This window comes from Salminus brasiliensis, chromosome 1 (genome assembly GCF_030463535.1).
Source record: "Salminus brasiliensis chromosome 1, fSalBra1.hap2, whole genome shotgun sequence".
Taxonomy (NCBI): domain Eukaryota; kingdom Metazoa; phylum Chordata; class Actinopteri; order Characiformes; family Bryconidae; genus Salminus; species Salminus brasiliensis.
Genome location: NC_132878.1, coordinates 82,414,463 through 82,440,227, shown reverse-complemented (window position 1 = coordinate 82,440,227; position 25,765 = coordinate 82,414,463). Strand labels below are relative to the sequence as shown.

The following is a 25,765-nucleotide window of genomic DNA, read 5'->3' as shown; positions in this document are numbered from 1 at the left end:
AATCATCTTAAAGACTTCAGTGATTTATTGAGGGGGTATGTGTCATGGTTATAGTACAGGAATCCATCTCATTATGTCTAAAGATGGAGGAAATCAACATGAATTTGCTTTGCTAGAAAAGAGAGAATAATTGCCTTTTTTTGCTTTCTTTCAAGTAAGCAAGAAATATGGCCCATTAGTTTTATTGCTTTGAGAGGAAGTTCCTTTCTCAATTTGGGCTGTGTATGAAACTGAGAACTGTACTGATTTTCCCTCAAAGCCATATAATACATTAGAATCAGATGCCAGTGCACTTTGTTTGCACACCATGTTTGTATGCGGATATTTGTGTGTGAATGTGGTGGACTGTATGTATGCCTGGTGTACTACATTGTATACAGTATAATAGTGCATATACACCGATCAATCACCCATAACATTAATACTACTGACGGGTAAAGTGAAAAACATTGATTATCTTCATTTACAGTGGCATCTGTTAAGGGTTGGGAGACATTAAGTAGCAAGCGAATAGTTAGTTTTTGAAGGTGATGTGTTTAAAAGTAGGAAAAATAAGCAGGCATAATAATTTGAGCCATATTGACAAGAATCAAATAGTCATGGCTAGCTTGGTCAGTACCTACCAAAAGTGATCCAATGAAAGGGCAACCAATAAAATGACGTCAGGATCCGGGGCACCTAAGGGTGTTTTCACAGTAGGGGACCCAGTAATGCTTGCGCTGAGATGTTGGTATGTTTGTTTGAGTGTGAAAGCATTTTTTAAATCCAGAAGGGTTCCAGAGACCAATCTCTGGTCCTCTTGAGATGAGGGTCCGGTGTGGTCTGCTGTGCGTGTGGAAGCTGTCTGCTCCTGGCACAGCATGTGGGGTTGTGTGATTGGTTCATTTTGTTTGCTCCTTTTGTAGATGTTCCTACATTGGAAAATGGCATTTATATTTCGCTGATTAAGTGTTTGTATTGAAGGAAGGCTATGAACAGATAAATCTAGGTCCTATCATAATGTAAAAATGCAAGCAAAAAAAAAACCTAGGTTCATATGCGATTTCTCTGAAAACAAACCCCTGATAATGAGCCCACACACCCTGCCCACGGCCCACCAAACAAGATCTGTATCGGGCCTGGGTGTGGACTTGTTTTTTGTAGACAAAAAGGATCACGACTTACAAGCTTGTAAGTCTTGGTGCCAAATACCACACTCCTTTAAAATTAGGGCTGCGAGGTTGGCGATTGTATTTTTTTTGGTTAATGTATAACCAAAAATATAGTGATAATATGTGCAGATAAAGTGCATGTAATGATATGATAATGAAAGGATGCTTTTCTGACACTTTTATGTGTCCTGTTATAATCTGTAAAATACACAATTATACATTTATAAATATAGCCAGAGATAAATCAACTCTTGCTTCGGACATGCCCCAAACTTGCCATTTATCCAATTATAAAAGTAGCTCCAGGTTTAAAACTCAATCCACATTTTGTTATGAAAGAATGCTTTAATATATTTCTGTACATAATCTGTGTTATATATTAAACGAAGACAATATGTACAGTGACATAACACAACTTCTGACATGTGGTCAGTTATTTTGTATTATACTCAAATCTTATATGCTTTGATAACCAGTAAATGATCAACATAGTTGGTATGATGAACTCTTCTTGTGATACTATGTTGAGGTTTTAAAACTGCATAGGTCCATATGTTTGCCCAGTACATGCACATAACCACATAAAATAAAATAAAAAAAGTTTTATAGTAGTTGTTGAATGATTTTATAAATAAAAATGAATAAAATACCTTAAACTATGCATAGCTTTTCATTCCTCACTCCTTTAACTTGCAGTAATTTCTGTGTTGTTACAGAATATTATGCTTTTAGCTGTTACCAGTTAATGATAAGCTTGTAGTTTAAGGGGTTAAAAAGTGTTTCTCTCTTGGTGTTTTTCACTGGACGGTGCAGTACAGCTACTGATCCGTGATCCCACATATTGGTGTCATTTTCATGCTAATTTTGGTTAATATGTTGGAGTGTATAGGTGGAGCTAGAGCTTGCCAACCTGCTGCTTGCTTACGTGTAATACTACCATCATGTTTAACAATGTTTTCTAGTTAATTTTATATTTGTATTCCCTACAACAAAATCATCGCCGGAGACCGTAATGAAATTTGTATCTGATAGTTGTGGATTAGGATGTGCTGTACCAACCTGACCAATGGAAAATCTGCGTCTGTTCAGTAACACAATGCAGACATTTGTTCATGGACATTAGTCTTGGGTTAGATTGTGAAGGTACTGGTGTCTTCCTCCTCTGACTCAGAGTGTGCTTCAATTTGCGTACGTGGTTTGAGCGAGATTTCCACCGTGGGCTGTTCGGTACCCTGTCTGTAGCGTCTCCCAGTCTGTCCACAACGCTTGGCGATCTTCAACACATGCTCTTTAAAGGACGATCCAATGAAGATGTATAGCACAGGGTTTAGGCAGCAATGTGTGAGGGCAAGGCTCTCCGTCACTTGAGTGGCCCGGTCAAGTCCTTTGCTTACCTCACATTCTGTCACAATAGCATAGATGACATCCATTGCCCGTATGAGCTTCACCACATTATAGGGGAGCTGTGTCAGAAGAAACACTCCGACTACAGCAATCAGCACCCGGAAAGCCCTCCACCGCCTCCCCCCTCTCACCCCAGAAGTTGCCGCTTGGCTCAGAGCCTTACCAACGTTCCAGTAGCAGAATATCATCACTACGAATGGCAGCAGGAAGCTTAGAGACACCTCCAGAAACTCCAGGGTGGCTTTAGCTGCTCGCACCATGCTTGGAGGGTACACTGCCCTGCAGGCCTTACGCCCACCAAAGTGAGGCTTGACTGTGACCAGCAACATGTCTGGTAAACCAAAGATGCAGGCTGCCACCCAGACCAAGAGGCACAGTATCACCCTTTTTCTGCGTGGGTTACCAGATGGACCATGTGCACTTGTGGAACCATTAGCTAGTGCCCGGTAGCGGTCTACGCTAATGCAGGCTAACAGCAGCATGCTGCAGCTGAAGTTAGTGGTGTAGAGGGCCGAGGTTATCTTGCAGGCAGCCACACCAAGCTCCCAACCGTTGACTGCGTCCGCCGCCCAAAAAGGCAGGGTGAAGAGAAGAAGGAGGTCTGCGAAGGCCAGGTTGAGGATGAAGACGTCTGTCAGGGTTCGTAAGCGCTTTCGGGACAGGTAGACGAAGACCACCATTGAGTTTCCAGCCAGGCCCACCACAAGGGCTAGAGCATATACCACAGGAAGGAAGATGCCACCAAAGGAACGAACTTCATGTTTGTCGCACACAGTGTGGTAGTCTCCATAGTTTTCATCATAGTAGTAGCTGTGGTTGGAGCTGTGATTGTCATGATCATGGTCCTCAAAGTCGTAATCTTGATGGGTGTCCATGATAGCCTTAAATAAAAAAAAAGAGTGATGTTCAGTGTAAGTTTCATAATGTGAAAGAATGCCTGAAGCTGTGCAGCAGCCAATCAGATTGTTGATGTGTGGCACGATAACTAATGTAGCATGCCAGTAGCCAGGCTACACCCTAAACATTCAAAACTTTGGGAACTAGCCGGAGATAAAATGGATTGAGAATGAGTATTTTCGAAATTTGGACACTATTGTTTAATTTAGGCTTCTTACAGCCTCCGAACTAGCCTACAGTGTTTACTCTGTACTCTAAACTGGCTCAAGTTTTAGAAACACACACTTCAAAGTGGACAAAACTTGGTGAGGGACATAATTATTCTTGTGGTTATAAAATAAAAAAAAAAAAATAAAAAAAATAAATATAAAAAAATAAAATAATAAACTCCACCTTAAAACAATCTTATCTAGGTGCGTTCAAACCATGCTCTCAGCATTCCTGTTTCTTGTGTCCTTATCTAGTAGTCTACGCTGACCAAAGACAGGCTGTACCCTTCTACTTGGAAGAGAAAACAAAAAAAGACACACTTAAATGGCAGCATTTGATTCTCCTCATATTTTACAGTAATGTCTTGTGAAATGCCAAAATGCAACACCCTGCTCACACCTCATCCACCAAAGCATGGTCTTAAGGAACATCTGAGTAATATTGCAGTGTTATGCACGTGTCCATGTGCTTTACTGAGGGATGACATAAGGAAAATGGACTGCATTTCTCTGATCTCATCCATTATAAACATGACCGAGAACACTGCCTCGTTAACTTTTGAACTTTGTCTTTGCTTTGCTAAATGAGAAGGCCTCGTCACATGTCTATTTTAGAGAGAAGATAATGCCAACAGCGTGGCATCAGCTTTAGTCCAGAAATTCATTCTGTTTAATAAATGTTATGATAAAAATCTCTAAAATTGCAGGGTTTGTATGTTATCTAAACAAGTGTCAGCGCCTCACCAAAGAGAAAATGAACACATCTGTGTATAATTAAATCAGCATAATTGGATTGGACGCCGTTTGGTGTAAAGACCCGGGTGGATGACGTGGCTGTGTCTCTTGAGATTATTATTTTTTTTCCCCATTTATGATTTGCTTTCTCTGTGTTGCTCTTTTAGGAGCTGTGGGATTTAGTTTTTTCTCCTTGGCTGAGTGCTCACCGTAGGGCTTGTTGTATATTTATTTGTATATATTTATTCTGGTTTTCCTTGAATGGTTATGAGGAACATCTATGATTTAATGTGTTATTTCAGAGCCACAGCAGGGTGTAGTGGAAACATTTATCTTGCTCTTGAAGGCAGGTTTCACATCTGCTTGGAGAAGGAATTTAAAAACAGTGACTTTTTTTAGTGGCTAAAGACTGCATGATCCAGTATGTGCATGTGTGCAATGTGACCCTCTGACAGATTTTAGCCCAGAATTATGCTTATGACAGCTGCAGGTTTTGATGAGCACAACATGGAAAACCCTTCCATTTTGGGATTGGACACTTACTTAATTGAGCTATGTCTGTTTGCTGGCTTCATGCATAGAAACAGTACTTTTAAAAAAAGTAGGACATCAGACAGATGTTTTAAGGCAGTATTTCAGGACGTGTTTAGAATGTTCAGGCAGCGCTGAGCAAAGTACCAAAAAATGATTATTATTTACATTTCTCTGTATTACTAATCTAGATAGAATTTGTCCCAATTTCTACGTTTTATAGACAATTTGCCGATATTGGCAGACATGTACAAGAATTGTCAACATCACACCATATAAATGATTTGCCATATACACCATATAAATGAATTCCAAAGCAGCATTCCCTGGGTTCCCAAGTCGTAGTAAATGGAACTTTTGGTTAGAATACTGATTAAAGCCAGAACAATAATATAATTTCCATATTTACACTGCAGGTTTACTCTTGGTTCTGTTGTAGGTTCTGTTGTAGTGATGCTTCAAATACTTTATGGCCAGCAGGACAATCTGTCATTTTGAGGAGTGTATAGCCTTGGTATGTGCGTTATCTCTAGACCTCGGAATGCAATGTGGCAAATTCCAGGACTGTAACATTTGCCACAGTTCTGATGGGGTTTTTTGGAATGTCTTAGAGTGTTCAGCACTGCAACACTGATGTGTCAGATAAACAGAAAAAGAAATGCACCACATCTCCAAAAAAAAAAAAAAAAAAAGTCAGTCTTAAATTTGTTTACTTTTTTGGCTTGTTTTTGGATCTATTTTGAACAGCCCACTACACCCACCCACATGTACAGACACAGATTGTGTTATGTTAGTATTCCATTTCTGAAGATAACGGATTACTGAAGGTTGTAGTGTCTGCCCATCAAGGTCAAGGCAATGAGCAGGGCAGAGATATTCTTTTGTTGTGATAAGTGTGTAATGGTGCTTTCACATTCACCTAGTTTTAAATGAAGCACACTCTGATCTGTTAAAGTGGACCTGAAAGGCAATCAGCTGCAACTAAACTCTGTTCTGTGCTTTTTGTGTTTAGCAGACTGTTTTCAGTCTCTTTCAGCTCTCATTAGATCTCTGACCGTTTTTCTGTTCACACCACACCTTGATGTTCAAGCTCATAATATGACAGATCTGATTTGCTCAGCCAAGTTAAAAGCCTTGATAGAAGTACTCCACCAATAAGTCCAATAAGCTATTATAAACCCATTAAGGATGTACATGGAACGATCGTTGTTCAAAAAGATTTCTTTTATTGTACTTTATGCTATTTATTAAATTGTTTGTCAATGTTTAATAAGGCAGTATTCAATTAAGGCAGAGTAGTAGGGGGGTTAACACTGCATCTTGGTGTGCCCTGCATTACCCTTTCATCAAGATAAAATAACTGTAACATTTGAGCCTTATGTTACTTATTGCTGAAATATGGCTGTTGCTGGGCAGAGGTTCCACTGAGGAGTTTGTTTTCCCCCTGCTGAGTGCTATAAGATAATAGTAGTATTCAGCTGTTCTTCACAATGCCCAAATCAATCGCACCACAAAACGATCCACAAGTGACATGTACCGAGACCACCGGAAAGTGATCTCAGTTCAGTCCATTTGTGGTTTTGTTTAGAGGGTCTGATGTCAGTTAATGTGTTCATATATGCAAAAGACACCATGAAAACACCTTAAAAGTCACTCTTAATTTATGAGTGTTATATTCTTCTTGCTTGACAAATTCCAAAGTTCCAAATAATGTATTGACACAGCGTCTGGTGACTTTCTGAACAGTGTTCACAGTGTGAATGTGGAGTTAAAGATTAAATCAGTACATTGTTTAAATAATTACTAAATACATAAATTATCTTTGTGCTGGATGATACCAAATGTTAAATGATGACAGACAGTAACATATCCTACATCCTACTATCCTACATTCTCTTTAAGTAATTCAAAAGCCATTTAAAATCTTAATATGGTAATACTGTACAAGATCACAGGTTTCATTTAACAACCTCTTTTTCTTTTTCTTAATAAATTTGTATAAATATCATAATTTCTTTTTATGAATATAACCCAACTGTCCAATTTCATTTCCTCTGAAGAATGCCTGCAGAATGGAAATCCACTGGTTAATTTTTTTTTATGGTTTAAAGTGGCATTATGTGAGAATTGGTATTTTCTAGCTCCTGGGCTACTCCTACAGCCAGGAAATGGAATTTAAGCTTTGAGCCACATTTTTACAAGCAGAGAGAAAAAAATTGAGTGGACTGATGTAATAGAGTAATATTACACGATTTTACACAAATGTGACTTACGCACCGTTATGCAGTTCTCTCAAGTGTTGTCCTGCCACTTCACCAGAGTTACACAGTGCAGTTTCTGGTGTGACAAGTCCAGAGTGGCAAGCGTTAGAGACTCTGTTTTCACTATTACAGGTCTGTGGAGCATTAACACGATTTTTTTAACCGCTATTTTAAGGTAAAAATGCTACAAAATGTTGCTTTAAATCAAGGTTTTTTTTTTCCCCAACGCTTCTTCAGATCTTCCACAACACACACCCAACCTGATTTAACTAATGTATTGTCATGACAATTATTGCATCTTGACTTGCTTTAGAACAGAGTGGGGATCTAGCCGGAGTCCTGCACAGTTTGGTGATGTCCCTGCTTCAGTACACCGACTAAACCAGGAGATAAACTTTTGAGTTAAATCAGATGTGCTGGAGCAAGAAAACCAAAAAAAAAAAAAACCCTGCAGAAATCCGACCCGCTAGAACTGGATTTCCCCAGGCCTGCTTTAGAAGGATTTCCGAATGCATTAATACAGAATTGAAGTGTTTTCACAACAGCTTTAAATGCTCAGCCACTCAGATTAAAGAACAAATGTAGGTTGAAAAGAGATCATTCTGCTGCTTTTCATTTTAGACATGAATACACCCTGAATTGTGTTACATTTGATACTACATTGATAGTGTTTGTTCAAGCTCTGCTTCTGAGATTTTTGGTCTATTTTGGCACCCAAACAGGCCCTGAGTGCTGGTGATTAACATGTATGAGATCATTAACATATCCAAGGTGGCGTTCTTTCCAAAGTAACTCAGAAAAAGAGTGTGGTGGTTAGGAGAAGCAATGCGCTGAGCAGCAGTACACTGGTTTTATGAATAATATTTAGTTCCACACATTTCGCATGCCATTGTGTTATCGCCTCTAAATCTGCTCTTTGTTTTTAAACACAGCTATAAATCATCAGCTGCTCTTTACGTGAGCCAAGTTCCTAATCTTAACTTCCATCACTGTTTGTTATAAATAACAGTGGTGAAAGTTAAGCTACCAAATTATGAAATAATCAAATCAGAAGTGTATAAATTAAACATGTGGTGAAGAGGAAAAATGGGAGTATCCTGACACATTTCTGTGCAGCTTCCATTTTCCACGAAAATGCTGGAATGCCAGTCAAGGTCCAACTGCACTGCTCAGTTGGCCCCTCTATAGCCCCCCTCCCACAACCCCACCACCCCGCCCTCTTCTAGTTTAAAAATCAAATGACTTTTTCCACTTACTTCATTGTAAAATATGCTACGCTGTGCTCATGCCAAATCTGTCTAACTCCAGCGATCAAAACAGGATTAACAGAGTGTGTGTGACTGTGTGTGTGTGTGACTGTGTGTGTGTGTGTGTGTGAGTGTGAGAGACATGAAAAGCAGATGTCTTTCATATCTTCTTATCTAGAAAAAGTCATGTGTGACTAGTGCAGACTACCTTGGAAGCGTCAGACCTGCTGTGTTTACCTCTAGTTAGATCAGATCTGTTTATCTTCACTTAGCCTTTTGCTCCTGTCTGGTTTATTTTATAGTGCATAAGATACGCATCCACAGATCCACTGTTTCAGTTTTGATTACTTACTGATTACGGATCCATAAACAGAGTGCTCTCTCACTGGGTTTGTATGTCTGTCAGCTTTGTCTGAGATGTAAAAAAAAAAAAAAAAAAAAAAAGGAATTCACCACATCTCTCCTCTGAAAAATGCAAATATTAAGTTTAATATTATTCCTAATATTCAAAAATAAATCTGCTCTTTTAAATTAATTAAATTAAAATTATTTTTTATATTTTACCCCTAGATGTCATTGTCACTGCCATTGATAACAAAAGCACGTTGAAATGTGGTCTTAATATCTCACAATATAATATCTGATATATTAATGTATCTAGCTCATTAATACAGAAGTCATTAGTTTTTTTTTAGATTTATTACATGCAACAGTAAGGTCAGGTGTGCTGTTATTCTGTTGCCCTGTGTTTTTATTCATTTGTTATTCTTTCTCTTTTTTGGCGCTATATGTTTTTTATATCACAAACCAGTGGTTGCTAAGTTACATAAATTGCTGAGACTTTTTTCCACCATACATGTATCATTCCACTAACCAGCGGTTGCTAAGTTGCAACAACAGTAGCTGTATGCCACAGCTTTAAAACAGCAGTTGCTGGACCTTTTTTTTTATCATACATACATCCAGTTGTTGCTAATTTGTATCATTGTGACAAACAAAGGTTGCCAAGTTACAACAACAGCTGCTGGAAGTACTTTTTCTGGTGGATAAAATGCACATTAAGTGCTGTGTAAAAGTCTTAGGTTAATGACACATAAACTTAAGAACAGTGAAGTATGACGATTTGGGGTTTTTAATGCAATCGTTAATATCTTTTAATATCTGATTGAATAGACCGAGCAGGTGTTGGATGATAGCAACACATAAGACAGAGAGGACTGGAAATGGTCCTATTAGTGGTACTATTAGTAGTTTATTAATAGTATTCATGTTTATTCTAAATCCTGTTGTGTTTTCCTAAAAAAATCCTGAGATGCCAAATACTTTTGCACTGTTTAGTGGCATGGACACCACAAGACCTCTGAAGGTGTCCTGTGGTATCTTGCGCCAAGTTGTACTGCTCACTGCATACCAGGGAAATCCCCACAGGGCCTGCTTGATGTTGCTCGATTGTGTGTTCTGTTGGTGGTCTAGCCATCACAGTTTGACCTTGTCAAAGTGGCTCAGATTCTTACACTTGCCTGCGTCTAACATGTCACCTTTAAGAATTGACTGTTTACTTGCTGCCCAATATATCCTACCCCTTGACAGATGCCACTGTAGTTTTTAACTTCACCTGTCAGTGGTGCTAATGTTATGAAATTGTGTTGGCGAAATGACAACAATGGCAGCAGTAAAGCTCAAGACTTGATGACGCAGGTAGACTTGATATTAAAGTAGGACTCTGTGACACTGTTTTGCCCCAGCCCACGCTGTCTTTTTGAGCCTGTCACAATCCGTCACGGAAACCTTAGGTTCCCTTTAAAAGACCTGTTACACCCTTTAATTCGCTCAATAGCATGTGTCACTGTGTAAACACTGTACACAACACTCTCCGCTCACACACTAATAAAGAATAGCTAGTTTATTGACATGCAAATGCTCTTTTAAATGTTTTTAAAAGGAAATTCATGACCTAAAATGCCCTACCTGCTGCTTGTACTGCAAAGCCCTTTATATATCATTATCCTGAACTTTAGAGCTTCAGCTGTCATAAACGTGTGAGGCACAGTGCTTGGGACTTTGCCTAGACTTTTAAATGCTACACCAGAGAGAATGCCCAGCAGAATGTCAACTAGCTTTTCCGGTAAATCGGCTGGAAAAAACAATGACTCTACAGTTTATACACAGAAAACGTCACTTCAGCATGGGACTATTGCTTTTTTAGCATTTTCTACTCTGGTTAAAAAGTTTTAAGATGTTTGAAATGTGAATATTTTTAATATCATGTTTCTGTTATGTGTGAAAAACAGGGAAACCTTACTTTAGATTAAAGCCGTCCTTGGCAGAGGTGTCCTGGCCAAGATCAATAGCATGTACTGTACGGTATATATGGCATTACGTGAAGAGCGTTTCGGCACTGGCTTTTTTTTTTTTTAAGTGAAATTAATAAAATGTGCAGAGTTTGACATTAAAGCCATGGTAGCACTGTCACATACAGTACTACTGTGCACCTGTGAAAATCCGCACGCTCCTTATCTGGGCATTGAGTGTTTATTTACTCAGTAAAACACTAATAAAAATATAAATACAAATAACATTAATAAATACAAATAACATTAAATAAAAATAAACATTAACAAGTTCATAAAAGTAGTGATTGGATGCCACAGATGTTTCATTAAAACATCTCCAAAAGCTCTCCTCATGTGAAAACAGTACTATTTAGAGTTACCAGAAATCAGTGCTTAATGGTGTTAAATCAGGTGATGGAATTGAGCAAATCCAAGCTCAAAGTGGGAACATCCAGGAGAAATCTGGAGACTCAAACTTTGTTCTTCAAGCTAGTCTCACACAAATGAAAAATTTAAAAAGTATTTTATTCTATTTGTGTTCACATGCATCTGTTCTGCTGTGATCTAGAGTTTTTTCAAGCAAAGGCACATCAGAACTGTGTCTGTTTTAATTTGCTTCAGTCTGTATATTAATGTTAATGTGGGCTGCCCTGTAAACTGACACAGAACATGAACCGGTTCACATATGAAAAACACAACAAAAGGCACAGTGTCCCCAAACTTTTGCTGGGCACTGTACAGATCAGCAAACATAGTGACACGGCAAAAGCACTTTGACCTGCTGCAACTGTTGTTTGGCTGTAAAACAAGTGCTGCGGATAAAGCGTTAATGAGTGTGTGGAGTTTCTCTTACCTTGAACGCAGGCTGTTTGTGTGGGTGTGTGTATATGTGTGTGTATTCTCTTCTGAGGAGCCCTATCACTGAGACACTCCTGCTCTCTGGCAGTCCGGAGCCCGTCAGGGAAACAATACTCAGTGTGGAGGAATGAAGAGACTGCTGGGTAACTGAGATGCCTGCGTGCGAGAGCGCATGTGTGTGTGCGCACTTGTGTCTGTGTGTGTGTTTGCCTGCACGTGGGAAAAAAGAGCAAGGGAACATGATTACCCCACCTCTCTCTGCCACAACTTTAAGGAGCTTCCTAGTTCTCCCTGGTTTTCGTTCTCTCTTTCACTTTTTGTTCCATTTCCTGTTGAAGGAATTCGGTTGGGTTTCTGAGAATGCAGTGTGGTTTATTCTGAACTGATGAGAATGGGATGTGTGATGAATTTGTGGGTGTTGAGCCGAGCTGGTGAATGAACGGTTAAACAGTAGGTGTGTTTAGTCTATGAAGCTTTATACGCTGCATTGTAATGAACTCATGAACGAACACAGTGTTCAGCGTACAGTGCTCCTGCAGCAAGCCTGCCTCTTTTGTGCTCTCGCACTCTCTCACGCTCTGTCACTTCTCTCTCTGTCTTACCTCTCTCTCAAATTCAAATCCATTCAAATAGCTTTATTGGTAGGATTTTAAATAGCAGCTGTTGCCAAAGCAAATGATTATTAGAAAAAAAAATCATAGTATTAATGATGATACATACTAATACAGACTAATACATGCATATACACATCATACATAAAGCAGTGCAGAGTAATATATATTTACATGGGCTTAATATAGAGTGCCACTCTTCTCTCAGAGTGTGGCGGGTGTGTTCATAAAATATTGGCAGATAATCAAACAGACTGAAATTTCTCCTAAATACACACCTAGCAGATTTTCAACATTTTATCTTCAAGTAGTGGACAGTTGGTTCATATTAAGTGTAGGAACTCTTGTCTGAGGTATGTTTATCTGGAACATAAGGAGAGAATATGCAGCTCTCTTTCTAGTGCAGAGTCCAGAGCTGCAGTGATGACAGAATCTCTGGCACTCTTTTTCTATCCATAGGTTTAGGTTTAAGTCTGTACATCGCATGTGTCTTTCTTTCAGGTTTTTTATTTTATTTAGTAAAATATTTTTTTTTTCATGAAAGGCTGTTGCGAAGCAACATGCTTAGAAGTAGTAATGAGAAACAGTGATGAGATTACTAAGTGATGAGTAATCTGTATCGAAAATACCTCAAACGCAATGCAGACTTATGTGTGTGTGAACAAATGTGAGATTTTAACAAGAGCAACTTTTCACAGGAGACCCTAGGCCTTCCTGAACAAGTGCTGTAGTGTCTGTGGTTTCACTTTGTATATTTGTCACTAGGTATCTCATTTGTAGGTATTTGTTGGTATCTCAAAATACTGACGCTCTGTTAAATTCAGAATGGCATTTTTAAACTTACGATGTGTCAAATTTCCATTTTGTGTCTGTCTATCTAGTATATGGCCAAATAAGCTCATTCTCCCATGTGCTTTTAGGAGAGCCACAGGGTGGGGCTGTTTGGTGAAGTCACACTCTGATAACAGGTGTGAAAAAAAAAACAAGCCCACTATAGTTGCGAGTTTAGCGGCGTGCCCAATTTTGATTAAAAGGAAAAGCAAGCAAACCTGGATGATGCAGCCTACTAAACATGCCTGTGCCTGCAGTTAGCTGGAAAATGGTCTGTATGGTGTCCGTGCTTATTCTTTCTCTTGGTTCTCTGTCCATCACACTCGACCTCTTCCTCACTATCTTATTATGTTACTCTTTGGGCCGTATCTTACACCCTGCATATAGCACGTTGCGATGCTCATTGCTATCTTACATCCTGTCAACAGTCTATTTTCGCACCTTCTGCCTGCGTTGTTTAAATAGCGTTGCTTGCAAATATATCTACACTGATGGGTGCAGTGGTCTCGAAATGAGGTGTGTTCAGGTAAATTTCTGGTGTCTTGGCAACGAAGAACACAGGTGCATCCCTGACTGAAAACAACCTTGGCAAATGTCAACAGTCAGACGTTCAACTCTATCGTGAGTACACCCCCACTTGCACCATTGAAATCATCTTTCTACTGGTTTAGTCTCCTAGGCCATTAGAAAGTGGTGTTCCTTCCCACGCAGCTCAGTTAGCTGCCCACCGCTCCTGGCGTGTGTTCTCACTGCCCTATTTACATGTGTGTGTTCACGGCTCATTAAATGCGGAGGTTGAATTTCACTGTACTGGGGAGCAATGGTGACAAAGTGTGTTTCCAGGTTATTTTATGGCACACATGGTGGGCACTACAGCTGTACATTGTTAGTGTTTTTATTAATTTAATTACATAATCTATTACAATTACATAAGCAAGTATGTATTCTCTGTTTTGATCATTTTTAATTGTAGAAATTTAGTTATTGATTTAATATGCCTGAGGGTTTTTTTTCGGGGTGTGTGGGATGGATTGGAATTGCATAACCTAGAGAGAGGTTCCTGTGCCTCACTGTTACACAAAAGTATGGGTATAATCCTGCCAGTACATTCATAGCCTTGTTGAAATGCTTTAAATAGTCCAAGGTAATTGTATTTCATTGTATCGTTCTTTCCTCTTTCTCTTTCTCTCTGTCTCTCACATTGTCTCTCACTCTTTCTCACTCTCTTGTGCTCTCTCTCTGGCTATCCCGGTCTCTCTCCTCTTCATTATCTAATGGTTTAAGTCACAGTACTCTGAGATTATGAGGCCTTTGTGAATCCTTTTTATGTGACATTGTGACGCGCCACACCCATCTAATGACTTTACATTTGTAAACTGCCTTTGGAGTTTCAGCCCACAGAACATAAGCACTGCATTTATGAACGACTGAAGAAGTAAATACACTGGCAGTCAAAAAGTAGACACATCCTCAAATGCACGTGTCAAACACTGATGTTTGGAAATGCTTCCATGTGACTGGGTCCGTCCTTTCTGGTCATGTAAAGTGGTAAATCCACCAAATGGTTAGGTGTTCCAACAAGATCACGCAGACAACGCTGCGTTTTGATGGCGCAATGACAATGACCAACTACCACAGTTACCGCAATCACCTGATTTAAATCTCTCTAGGAACCTGTAATTACATGTTTGGAGACGTGTAGAGAAGGAAAATCCTACCTCTATGGCTGGCCTCTGAACTGCAGTGTAGAATGCATAGGAAGCAATTCATTTAGGTAAACTAAAACACTGATAAACATTTCTAACTGTGTATTGTAAAATTAAATTATTATTATTCATTTGTTGGCGTGTATCAGTAATTACACAAGATAGCCAATTTCATGTTTGTCTAATGCCAATATTCAATTCTTAAGATATAAAATTGACAGGATGTCCTAGAAAATAATCTACACGTTATGTACTTTCAGAATCAACAGATTTTTGATGCTTTGGGTCAAAAGCGCTTTTGTTTTGTTGGCAAGAAATGTAATACTTTTACATGGTTTTACAAGGTTTCTTCATTCTGGAGAACAAGACTTTGCTTATCAAATTGAAATCATAATAAAATCTTTCTTCTTCTGCGTACAAACACAAATGGGGCAGTGGTGGCTCAGGGGTTAGAGCGCCGGGATATCGATAACAGGGTTGTGGGTTCGATTCCCGGGCTCAGCAAGCTGCTACTGTTGGGCTCTTGAGCAAGGCCCTTTACCCTCTCTGCTCCCCGGGCGCTGGAGTTGGCTGCCCACCGCTCTGGGTGTGTGTGTGTGTGTGTGTACTCACTGCCCCTAACACGTGTGTGTGTGTGTGTGTGTGTGTGTGTGTGTGTGTGTGTGTGTGTGTGTGTGTGTGTGAGTGTGTGTTCACTACCAGATGGGTTAAATGCGGAGGACACATTTCCCTGTACAGTGTACACTGTACAGTGACAAATACGTGCACCTTTAAAATGTTGTTTGTTTTCTGAGCGTTGACTTTCTGGGCAACATTTCTGGAGATTCCCAAACCCCACCTAATTTCCTTTCTTCTCTAGTCACTGTTTCTGAGTTAGAAACTCCCTGGACCATGTTTTGTGTTTGAAGCGAACAATTAATAAAATGTGAGTCCAGGAATAATGGATTCTTGGTGGTTTAGTTTTTTTTAAGTCAGATAACCTTTTTTAACTAAAAGTTATAATTATGCAAATTCTTGTGACAGTGGCCTAATAGTTAGAGAAGTGAGTTTGGGACCGGAAGGGAACCGGAAGGTCACTGGTTCAGTGCCCAGGACTCGCAGGATGTGAAGGCAGGGGATGTAAAGGATCCCTCAACAGTCATGACTGTTGTGCCCTTGAACAAGGCATCCCCTGTTGCTGAGGTGGCGCTGAGTTTGTGCTCCGTATGTGTGTGTGGGTGTGTTCATTTTATCGGATTGGTTAAATGCAGAGAGGTAATTCCGTTGCACTGTTGTGCAGTGGCCATTAGGGATGATCTTAATCTTTCCCGTCTTCTGTGGCCTCCTAATAGCATAGAAATGACCAAATGTAGTATTGGAACAATACGCTGAAAAGATTAATGTGTTTAAAATGAAGCCATTAGCTAGGCTGTATAGACTATAATGATAGTGAGGGCAAGTTAGCTTGTAGGCCCTCACTCAAACAGGCTGTACTCAAATGTAGTCTACATAAACATTGATTGATCATTTGGAGGGGCATCTCATATGTATACTGACCATGTTTAGTTTTCTTAAAACCTTTTGAAGCTCATCATTACCGGTAGTAAACGTGTTCGTAGTGATTCTCGCTCTGCCATTTAATAATGATCTTTGTGCCAAGAGGCTGTTGGAAAACCCATCTCTAACTGTCAGTAAAGACATTTATTCATTGTGAGAAAACTAACATATGAAGTGAAATTCTCTGTTTTTCACTCTTTAGATTTGCAGCTAACTTAAACTAAGGTAATTCTGTGCCCTCCCACCCACCAGAGGGTTGTTTATGTAGTTCTTAATAGCCAAAAAGTGAAATTGTAGATTTCAGTAATTTTAGTACAATTACTGGCTTCTTTTAACCAGACAATGGAGTTCGATTCACACTAATTCTTTAGTCATTATCAATCTGTACTTTAAGGTGCCTTCACCTTCGCAGCATTTAACTGACTCTAACTCTGAACACTTTAGAATTCATCCTGCTACATCATCTATAAACACCAGTTCCATTGTTTTTGAGTGTTATCTGTGGCTTGCATCTTGACGTAAAATGTCTGTATTTATGCTGAAGATACCGTCTCTTGTTTGTAGATAATGACACGCCAACCTTTTCAATAGTGTTCTTGACTTGACTGGATGTTGCTAAGGGTGTTTTCCTTACCAACGAACAATTTTGCATTGTCATTGCTGTCATATTAGCCATAGTTCTTCATTATCCCACTTTTTATGTCTAGTTATTCTTGTTGTTATGTTATTTGCTGTGAATTATTTGACCAGAGAAGGATAGATTCCCCTTTTGAGTCTTGGCTCCACTCAATGTTTCATCTTCTCGACTTAAAGGAAATTTTTTTTCTTGCCATTGTTGCCCTTGGCTTGCTCAGATGAGGCTTGGACCCATATCTCTGTGAAGCCGCTTTGTGACATTTGTTATGAAAAGCCTATATCATCAGCTGCAGTAATTGACATCTAACTATCAGCTAGAGTAGTTAACATCTAACATAAGCTAAAGTAATTGAGATCTGTCAGCTAGAGTAATTAGCATCTAGCTAACATCCGCTAGCATAATTGAGATCTATCAGCTAGAGTAGTTAGCATCTAGATAACATCAGCTAGAATAGTCAACCATCTAGCTAACATAGTAGCGATATAGTCTAAAGAAAAGTCAACCAGAGTTTTTGGTCAAATCCTTAACAGTGTGTCCCTGACTGCACGCTCAAAACTACGAAATAGCTTATGAAATAAATCCAAATGGTATTCCCGGTATAACACCACCTTTTCCTTTTATGGCAAAAAGTGGGAAATATACAGTTTGTGGTTCCTGTAAATTGCACAAATCCATACACACTTAAAATTGCCTTGTGATTAACTAGAAAAATAGGCAATTGTCTTGTGGCAATTGATTCCAATCATTTAGATTTCTGCTGTGTGCTCTGGGTAATTCCCAAGCATGCAATATTCCGGTCGTTAGGAGATGTATCAGGGTCTTGATGCCTGGGGCTGTTTGTGTTTTCTGTTTTGAGGTGGAATGCACCCTTGTGCCGTTGGAACGCAGGGTTGTACGGTTGACTCTTATTTTGGTGGCGCAGTGAACATGACTGGGCATGCCTTTAGAATCACGCCCTCAGAATCACACTGTGAGCGTGTGTGTGTGTGTGTGTGTGTGTGTGTGTGTGTGTGTGTGTGTGTGTGTGTGTGTGTGTTTTCACCAGAATGATATGTTATGTAAGTGTAGTTAAAACACACGCTCACACGGTCATACTTAGGAAAACCACAAGTCTTTCCAGAATAGAGGGAAGCCACTGGCGTGTGTGTGTGTCTGTTTGGGTGTGTGAGTTGCATTCTGCTGTGGATACAGTGTCAGTGTACAGAGCCTGTTTGTCTGTGTGTGTGAACCAGTGGCTGCAGGTTCAAGCAAAATACTCTGTATGTCATTTATACAGTCAATGATTCCAGCTGCTTCATGATTCCAGTCCCTTTGCCTTTTGTTCATACACTAGACCTCCATTTTGCTGTTACTTTTGATAGTTTGCTGCCTGTTGATTTATCCATAGGGCTGAAGGCATTCTCTAGTGCTACCTTTACTATATTTATGCTATAGTCAGACTTAATGTTGCTCACAAACAAAGTCTTGGCATTGGCAGTAGTTGGAAATAAATAACGTCCCTAGTGCCACCACAGCATCATTTGAGGCATGGACTCCACACAAACTCTGAAGGTGTCCTGTAGTATTGGGGTCCTTTTGGTAGGTACTGACCACTGCATACATTTGCAAAATAACCCAAGAGCTGCATCGTATACTCTACAGGCCTTAGTTAGCATGTTAAATGTTGAAGTTCATGACGAAACAATTAGACTGAACAAGTATGGTTGCCAGGAAAAAGCCTTAAGCACGGCTTAAGTTTGCAAAGTTGCATCTGAACAAACCACAAGACCTCTGGAACAATGTATTTTGGACAGACAAAACCAATGTGGAGGTGTTTGGATGTACTGCACAGTGCCACGTTTGGGAAAATACAAACACAGCATATAAGCACAAACACCTCATACAAACTGTCAAGCATGGTCCTGGAGGGGTGGTGATTTTGGCTTATTTTGCAGCCACAGGACCTGGGCACCTTGCAGTCTTTAAGTCAACCATTAACTCCTGTATACCAACATATTTAAGAGTCAAATAAGAAGCCATTTATTCAACAGCTAAATCTTGGCTAATGTTGGATCATGCAACAGGACAATGATCTCAAGCACACCAGCAAATCTACAACACAAAAGCTGAAAAAAAGGAGCTGCAATGGCCCAGGCAAAATCTAGACCTCCACCCAATAGAAGTGCTGTGGCAGGACCTTAACAGAGCTGTGCATAAGCAAATGCCCACAAACTCCATTGAACTGCAGCAATGTGATAGAGAATGATGTGACAGACTGATAGTCATACAGCAAACCATTACTTTAAGTTTTTGATGCTAAAGCTGGTTCTGCAAGCCATTGACTCTTGGGGTGTACTTCACACATGACTTTTCCATTTTGGCTTCATTTGTTTTTTTCAAATAAATAATGATGCAGTAGAGTCTGTTTTGTAGTGGTGGTGTTTCTGAGGTTGTGTTTACCTAATTTTAAGACCTGCTGAGAACCAGGTTTGGTTTATTATGTCCTGATATGTAAAACTATAGAATTTGTGCATATGTGTGTATATAGAATAAATATTTATCACATTTATATATTTCTTAATGTATATGATTATTTTCTAAATATTAATATTTAAATGTGATGTTGCTTGTTTGTGGTAATACAGTGGTTCTGCTTGTAAGCAAACAAATACAATAAAAGTCACTAGAATTTTTAATTTTGAAGAGTTTTGTGAGTTAGTTTGGAAAATGCAGTGCATGGATTTGTTAAATTCCATTAGTAGATCACATGATCTAATTAGCCAGGTGTGAAAACTATCAATAAAACTAGGTGTTTGGAGGTGTTTATGCTGTTTGTATTGTGAGATTATAATTTAACTGAGCAAATACACACTGCATAGATTTGAGGAGCTTGTTCTTTGGCAGTAAGCCTTATATAGGTCTGTACATAGTCTGTGTGTGAGAATTACATAACGTATAACAGCCTGTCAGGTCTGGTTTGTCTTGTCTTATATCACTGTAATAAAGCTGTGTATGCTGTGTGCATCCCTGCTGTGCAAACCAATACACAGCTGTCTCTCATCACACACTTCCATAAATGATGTGTTAATTAGCAACACACTTTTGCACGCTCATTATTTGGACACAGTTTGTGTTAAAGTCTCCGACATGATGTTTGACATTACCTTAACTTCAAAAATCGGATGTGTTAATCAGTTGAACTGGACTTGATGTACTGCACTTGAGCTGGTTAGAACGCATTAGGTGTTAAATAACACACCTGTTGTGTTAACAGAAATTTATTATGTGTTGCTTGCAGAGTACAGGTGATGTCAGATGCCTCATTGGCATTGGGGGGAATTGTCTGGCAGTGCTCACATGTGAAGACTCTTACTGGCATGCGTGTTGTTGGAGCATAGCTCAGTCTGCGTGTAGAAGAACTTTATCATTATGGTGCATTCTTAGCCTAGTACTTTTATCATATAGCATTTCTTCCATTTATTCATGTATACTTATTGTGTAACTGAAATACATATTGTCTGTGTGTGTATCTGTGTGTGTGTGTATCTGTGTGTGTGTGTGTGTGTGTGTGTGTGTGTGTGTGTGTGTGTGTGTGTGTGTGTTTTTGTACATTCCTCTCATATTTAACAGCAGATGTGCGTGTGGCTGTGGGGAGTTCATCTGGTCATTCTGTTCTGGAAAATTTCTCTTTCAAAAGATTCAGATTTACATTCTATAGTGTGTACACACACACACACACACACACACACACACACACACACACACACACACACAGACAGAGAGAGATTCAGTTTTATCAGCACAGAAGATCAACACATATTAAACCCTTAGGTATAGATGTGTAATTATCCCCAAATTATCTTCCATACATTTGACTTCATAATAATTAAGTCATTAAGCAGTACTTAAAGTGTTTTACATAATCACAAATGTGCCTCATCCACATGTAATTATTTTGAATTGAGGCTTAAAGGTGTACCGTCTGTGTGCGATCTGTGATCTGTGGAAAGCTCCTCCGGGGTGATTTGGGTTTGGCTGGGTTTGAATCTGCCTTGTAGATCTGTTGTATGTGGATATTACTGGTTAGAGACTTGGATAATAAACAGGAAAAGAGGAAAACAAGAGAAAGAAGTATGGCCACTCCTTCCAGTCCCCAGGGCTTCTCTGTCGCCGGTCCCAGGCCTCCCTTCCTGACCTTTCGTACATGTGTAAGACAGTGTGTACACCGAGGGAAAAAAGTCCTGCATTTTATTTACTTTGATTCAGATGCCACATGTATTATCTGCATTTAGAACTAGAGAATGTAATAGATAAGAGAGAAAGAGTGTATGTAGATATGTTACTGGGTTTTTGTGTTACTATTTCTGAAGCTCCAGTTTTTTTTTTAAATCCAATTTTCCTCCTCAATTTTAGTCAGTTACCCAACCCACTCGTTAGTGCTCTCCCCATCACATGTAATGCTTTCAACACTGGAAGAGTGAGGACTGATGCATGCTGTCTCCAACACATGTGCAATAATCCACCACCTGGGATGGGTACCTAGTTCTGATGCATCCTGACTGGATGCCCAAGTCGGCATCTCTCTGAAGTAGTGTGGGGGGAGAGAGAGAGAGAGAGAGCAATCAATCCACCCAGAGAGAGAGCCAATTGTGCTCTATTGGTGTCTGCTGTTGATGGCAGGCAGCATGACCTGGGATTCGAACCCAGTCCTAATGACAATGAGTCCAAGTAAAGACAGAATCCAAATAAGTGCAAGATCAGATCTAGAACACTAGAGATCTATAATGTTTGAGTCCTTATCAAGACCAAACTTTAACTGCTTCCATCCCAGATTATTATTTTTTTTTTTACCCCCTTGTGGTTTGTGAACTGCTTTCAAAATGAGGTCTAGTCCGATAGATCAGAGACAGTAAAATCACTTCAGTATCAAAATATAAAGCATGTTCTATCTTAAATTGAATAAAACTGCAAAACATGAGCTCTAATTCAAATGATAATGAAATGCAATCTCTTAAAAGCACTGGATTGGGGAATCTACAGGAAAATATGTTTTCTGAAAGATTGAATAATGAAGAAATCAGTCAGTGGTCTCTCTAAATTAATTCTGTCAATACCCGCTGAAAAAAAAAAAAAATCCAAACAGTGTTGACATCAGCATGTGTACAGTGTTACTGTACTGTATCTACAGTAGCTAAATAGGTCAAAATGTGTGCCCTTAGTTTATTTAGAGACAGTTGGCAAAACAGCTGGTTATGTATCATAGGTCTGTTGTTAAATTTAGTAATCCCCCTATTAACAGAGAGCATAACTGCTGTATGAGTGTGACCGTCTTACGTTGTTGTTGTTTCTGACATTGAGGTGTAGTGTATTTTATCTATGTAGATGTTGAGTATTGTGCAGCTTTTGTATTTCGGTACCCATATATTTGTATTGAGTAGTATCTAAGCTTAGAGGTATTTTTGGGCTCCAGTCTATTTACACATACTTGTGAAATGTTTGTGGACTGCCGATGAACGGTGAAGCACTTCTGTAAGTTGCTTTGGATAAGAGCATCTGCTAAGTGCCATAAATGTAAGTATATAAATGAACTGAAAGTGAAATATGAAATAACTAAAGGTTATTTTGGTTCATCACAGCAGTTATTTCAATATATTTAAACAACAATTGTAATCAATATTTGTAGAATTCATCCAATTATAGGTCTGGTCCACAAACCTGCTAGAGCTCCTCTCTGTTCTACTGCACTCTTGCCCAGTTCAACCCCTGCTTTTTAGGTGCTTGAGTATGAGTCAGTTTTTGGTGGTGACAGATAACAGTTAAAAATAAATGTAATATTTGGTAAATAGTAGCTAGACTCACAACCAGAGACTAAATTTGAACTGGGACAAGTGTGAGTATGAAAACTCTTGAGGTCAAGACAAGTCTGCTGCTCTGTTTTTAGAAGAAGACTTCTTAGAACAAGTATGGACACCCAGTATCTATATAATTATTCTACTTTCATAATCTATTTTAGCATCCAAATAATGAATCCAGGCATGAACTGGCTCTAGCTGAGGACGGGTTAAAAAGCAATTTTGTAAATCTGACAGCTTGTGTTTTATTTTAATATAATATATGGTGCTTTTACAGGTTTTACACACTTGCAGCGGAGATAAAATAATAGCCTTTTACACGTTATTGTATTACAACACAGGTTATTGTGGACACATCTAACATTTCTTACCTTATAATTATACTAAATGTATGAGGTTGCACATGAATACCACGTGATGTTCCATTCAATTATTAGTCAATTTCAAACTTTGGAACATGAATTTAATTTGTTTGAGTTGTTGTTTGAGTGGTAGTTTAAATACACGCCCAAGCGCACATTATTCTCCTGCTGTTTACTGCCAGACTGCGTTTCTGTTGGGTGGACTGAGAAAGAGCTCCCTCTAGAGAAACAAACACAAAACACATGTGCAGTAAAAAAGTAGAAGACTTGATTGAAGAGCTTGAACAAGGCTACAAACTAACAACTGCATGCGGTGTAAATGGCAATCTGCTAAACTGTGTATCAATAGAATTCGTAACAAGACTGAACAAAGGTGAACCGGCAATAAAGTAGCAAAGAAAAAAAACAGCAGCAGCCACATGCTGAGCCTATAGACCTCACAGAATAAGGTGTAGAATAAGGTTCTATGTGCATCCAGTGTTGATTTAGAGATGTTATGTATTAAAGACAGTGCTGGTCGTAGCCTTCCAGGTGCTTTACAAAATTTTACAAAACTTGATTCCCACTCTATATCGATATAATCTTTCACCTCTTAATACCCCGATATCAAACTAAATTTCCCTAAACTCAGCTGTAGGCTGTTTAGAGAACATATTAGCTTGGTTATCATGACCACTTACATGCAATTACTTTCCAACTGTCCTTCTAAGGTAAATGAGCTTTTAGACTTTGTCTTGTTTTTTTAATTAACACTGCTTTATTAAGAAGGGTCACTGGGAAACTGAAGGTGGAGGTACTTCTGAATGTAACAACTAATTTTAAAAAATGTATATATAAGCTTCTTTTCATGTTATTTTGCTAACAATACTCATTGCTAATGAAAGTTAGTCAGTGAGTCAATTAGTAGCCCTCATCTAAATTATCATCATATTGTATTACACTGTAGCAGCTGCCTTTAGATTTCCCAAAATTTCATATGCTTTAAGTATAAAAGAGTTTAGATCTGAAAGTTTAATACATTTTCTATTACATTAAAAACAAACAAGAAGAGCTCTATGGATTAAAATGTTCTCTGATGCATCCTGGAAAAGGCTATTTCTAAATATGTAAAAGCCAGGACCTTTTAAGTCAATCAGTCTTTGAACTCACAACTCTTTTCAAGGTTTCACATTGTATTTCATCATTTGCCAATTTTTTTTCCCCTCTCTCTCCAGGTGCAGGTAACCCAATGTGCAAGATTGCTGTGGTGATGTGCAGGAGCAAAACAACTGACCCAAGTAACAGGTACTAATCTGCATTACCTTAATAACACAGTATAGCTTTTAGACATTGATTTAGTTTTATACACTGCGTATAATGCGATGAGTGATCATTTGTTTTTCGTGTAGTTTATCATGCGTATTTGCATGTGTCTTATTTGAGCCAAAAGAAAAGCTTCTTTTGGCATTTTAAAAGCTGTGCATTTTATTGTAGTTATATAAGTAGACAAAATAAGCTCCATCAAAGTGGATTTATTGCTGCAATTATATTATTTCCATCATGTAAAAGCAACAATCACATTAGCCTGAACTTGTTTTGTAACTTTAACAAGGTCCAGTTTTCATCACTAACATCCAGTGAGAAGAAAACTGACTGCTTTTTCCAACTAGTGACATTATATATAATGTACACTCATCAGCCATAACATTAGTACCGGTCCAAGTGAAAAATAGGCAAGCATAAGAATCGACAAGGGCCTCCAGGCTCATTGCTTTACATATGGGGGTTAAGGGGATTATATGTGGGTGTGTTTGTGTGCATTAGCACCAAGCTAACTTCACCCAGCCTGGCAGGTCCAGAAAGAATTTCCACTGCACTCATAACTTCCTCTGTGTGAGACGCAGTGAAGCAATACACTCACATGCACATACACACACACACACATGCAGACACCGGCTGAAACCAGAAGCTGTGGTCAGTGTAGAGGTCTGACTGTCTGCATTCCTCTCACTGAACCGTCTCTAAACACAATTCCAGTCTTCAGCCTTGACCTGCTGTAAAGTTCACCACTCAAACTCTGACAAGGCTAGAGTTATGGAGGGATTTGTGTTAGAAAAACAAAGGCAGAGAGGACTTTGAGAAGTGAAAAAGGTCTATTGAAAAAGCATGAATGATCAATGCAGTGTGTAATAAAGCTAAAGAAGGAATGCTGTAAGGCAGAGGAGACAGAAAGGAGAATAGAAAAGGAGGCAGGCTGTTGCAGCTGGTCAGTGGTCAGAAAGCTTGGGGCAAAATTGTAGATTTGATCTCATTAAATGGATACTGTGTTCTTGTGCAATGCAGCTAAACTAATTCAGGGGGTGGTTTACACTTAACCGATCCGATTTGTACGACCAAAAGAATAATAATAGTAATGATAATACATTTTAATAATATTTTTTGGCCATATTTTGCCAGTTCTAGAAAACAAACAGAAATCAGTACAAATGTAAATCTGTTGATACACAATGTAAACCAAACATAAAATTCAATGTTTTCATGATCTTAATGATACACTATATTGGCAACAGTATTAGGACGTGTACAAGTATTAAAATTACTTTTGCTTTTGTTGGAGTACATTCAAGGCTTTCTATTGTATTTTGA

At 38.9% G+C, this 25,765-nt stretch overlaps 2 protein-coding genes across 2 annotated transcripts in view; one reads left to right on the top strand and one right to left on the bottom strand.

Annotated features, from left to right (window-relative positions):
* The window catches only part of acad11 (acyl-CoA dehydrogenase family, member 11), a 75,424-nt gene that overhangs the window by 38,131 nt on the left and 11,528 nt on the right, over positions 1-25,765 (top strand). Inside the window, exon 14 of the mRNA XM_072691100.1 lies at positions 24,355-24,424. Coding sequence (XP_072547201.1) covers positions 24,355-24,424 — 70 coding nt within the window. The remainder of the gene's footprint in view (positions 1-24,354; positions 24,425-25,765) is intronic.
* Positions 1,477-11,763, bottom strand: ackr4b (atypical chemokine receptor 4b). Its single transcript, XM_072691112.1, has 2 exons — positions 11,622-11,763; positions 1,477-3,436 (listed from the first exon to the last, which is right to left on the bottom strand). The coding sequence occupies exon 2, from the start codon at positions 3,428-3,430 to the stop codon at positions 2,282-2,284; it is 1,149 nt and encodes a 382-aa protein (XP_072547213.1). The 5' UTR covers positions 3,431-3,436; positions 11,622-11,763; the 3' UTR covers positions 1,477-2,281.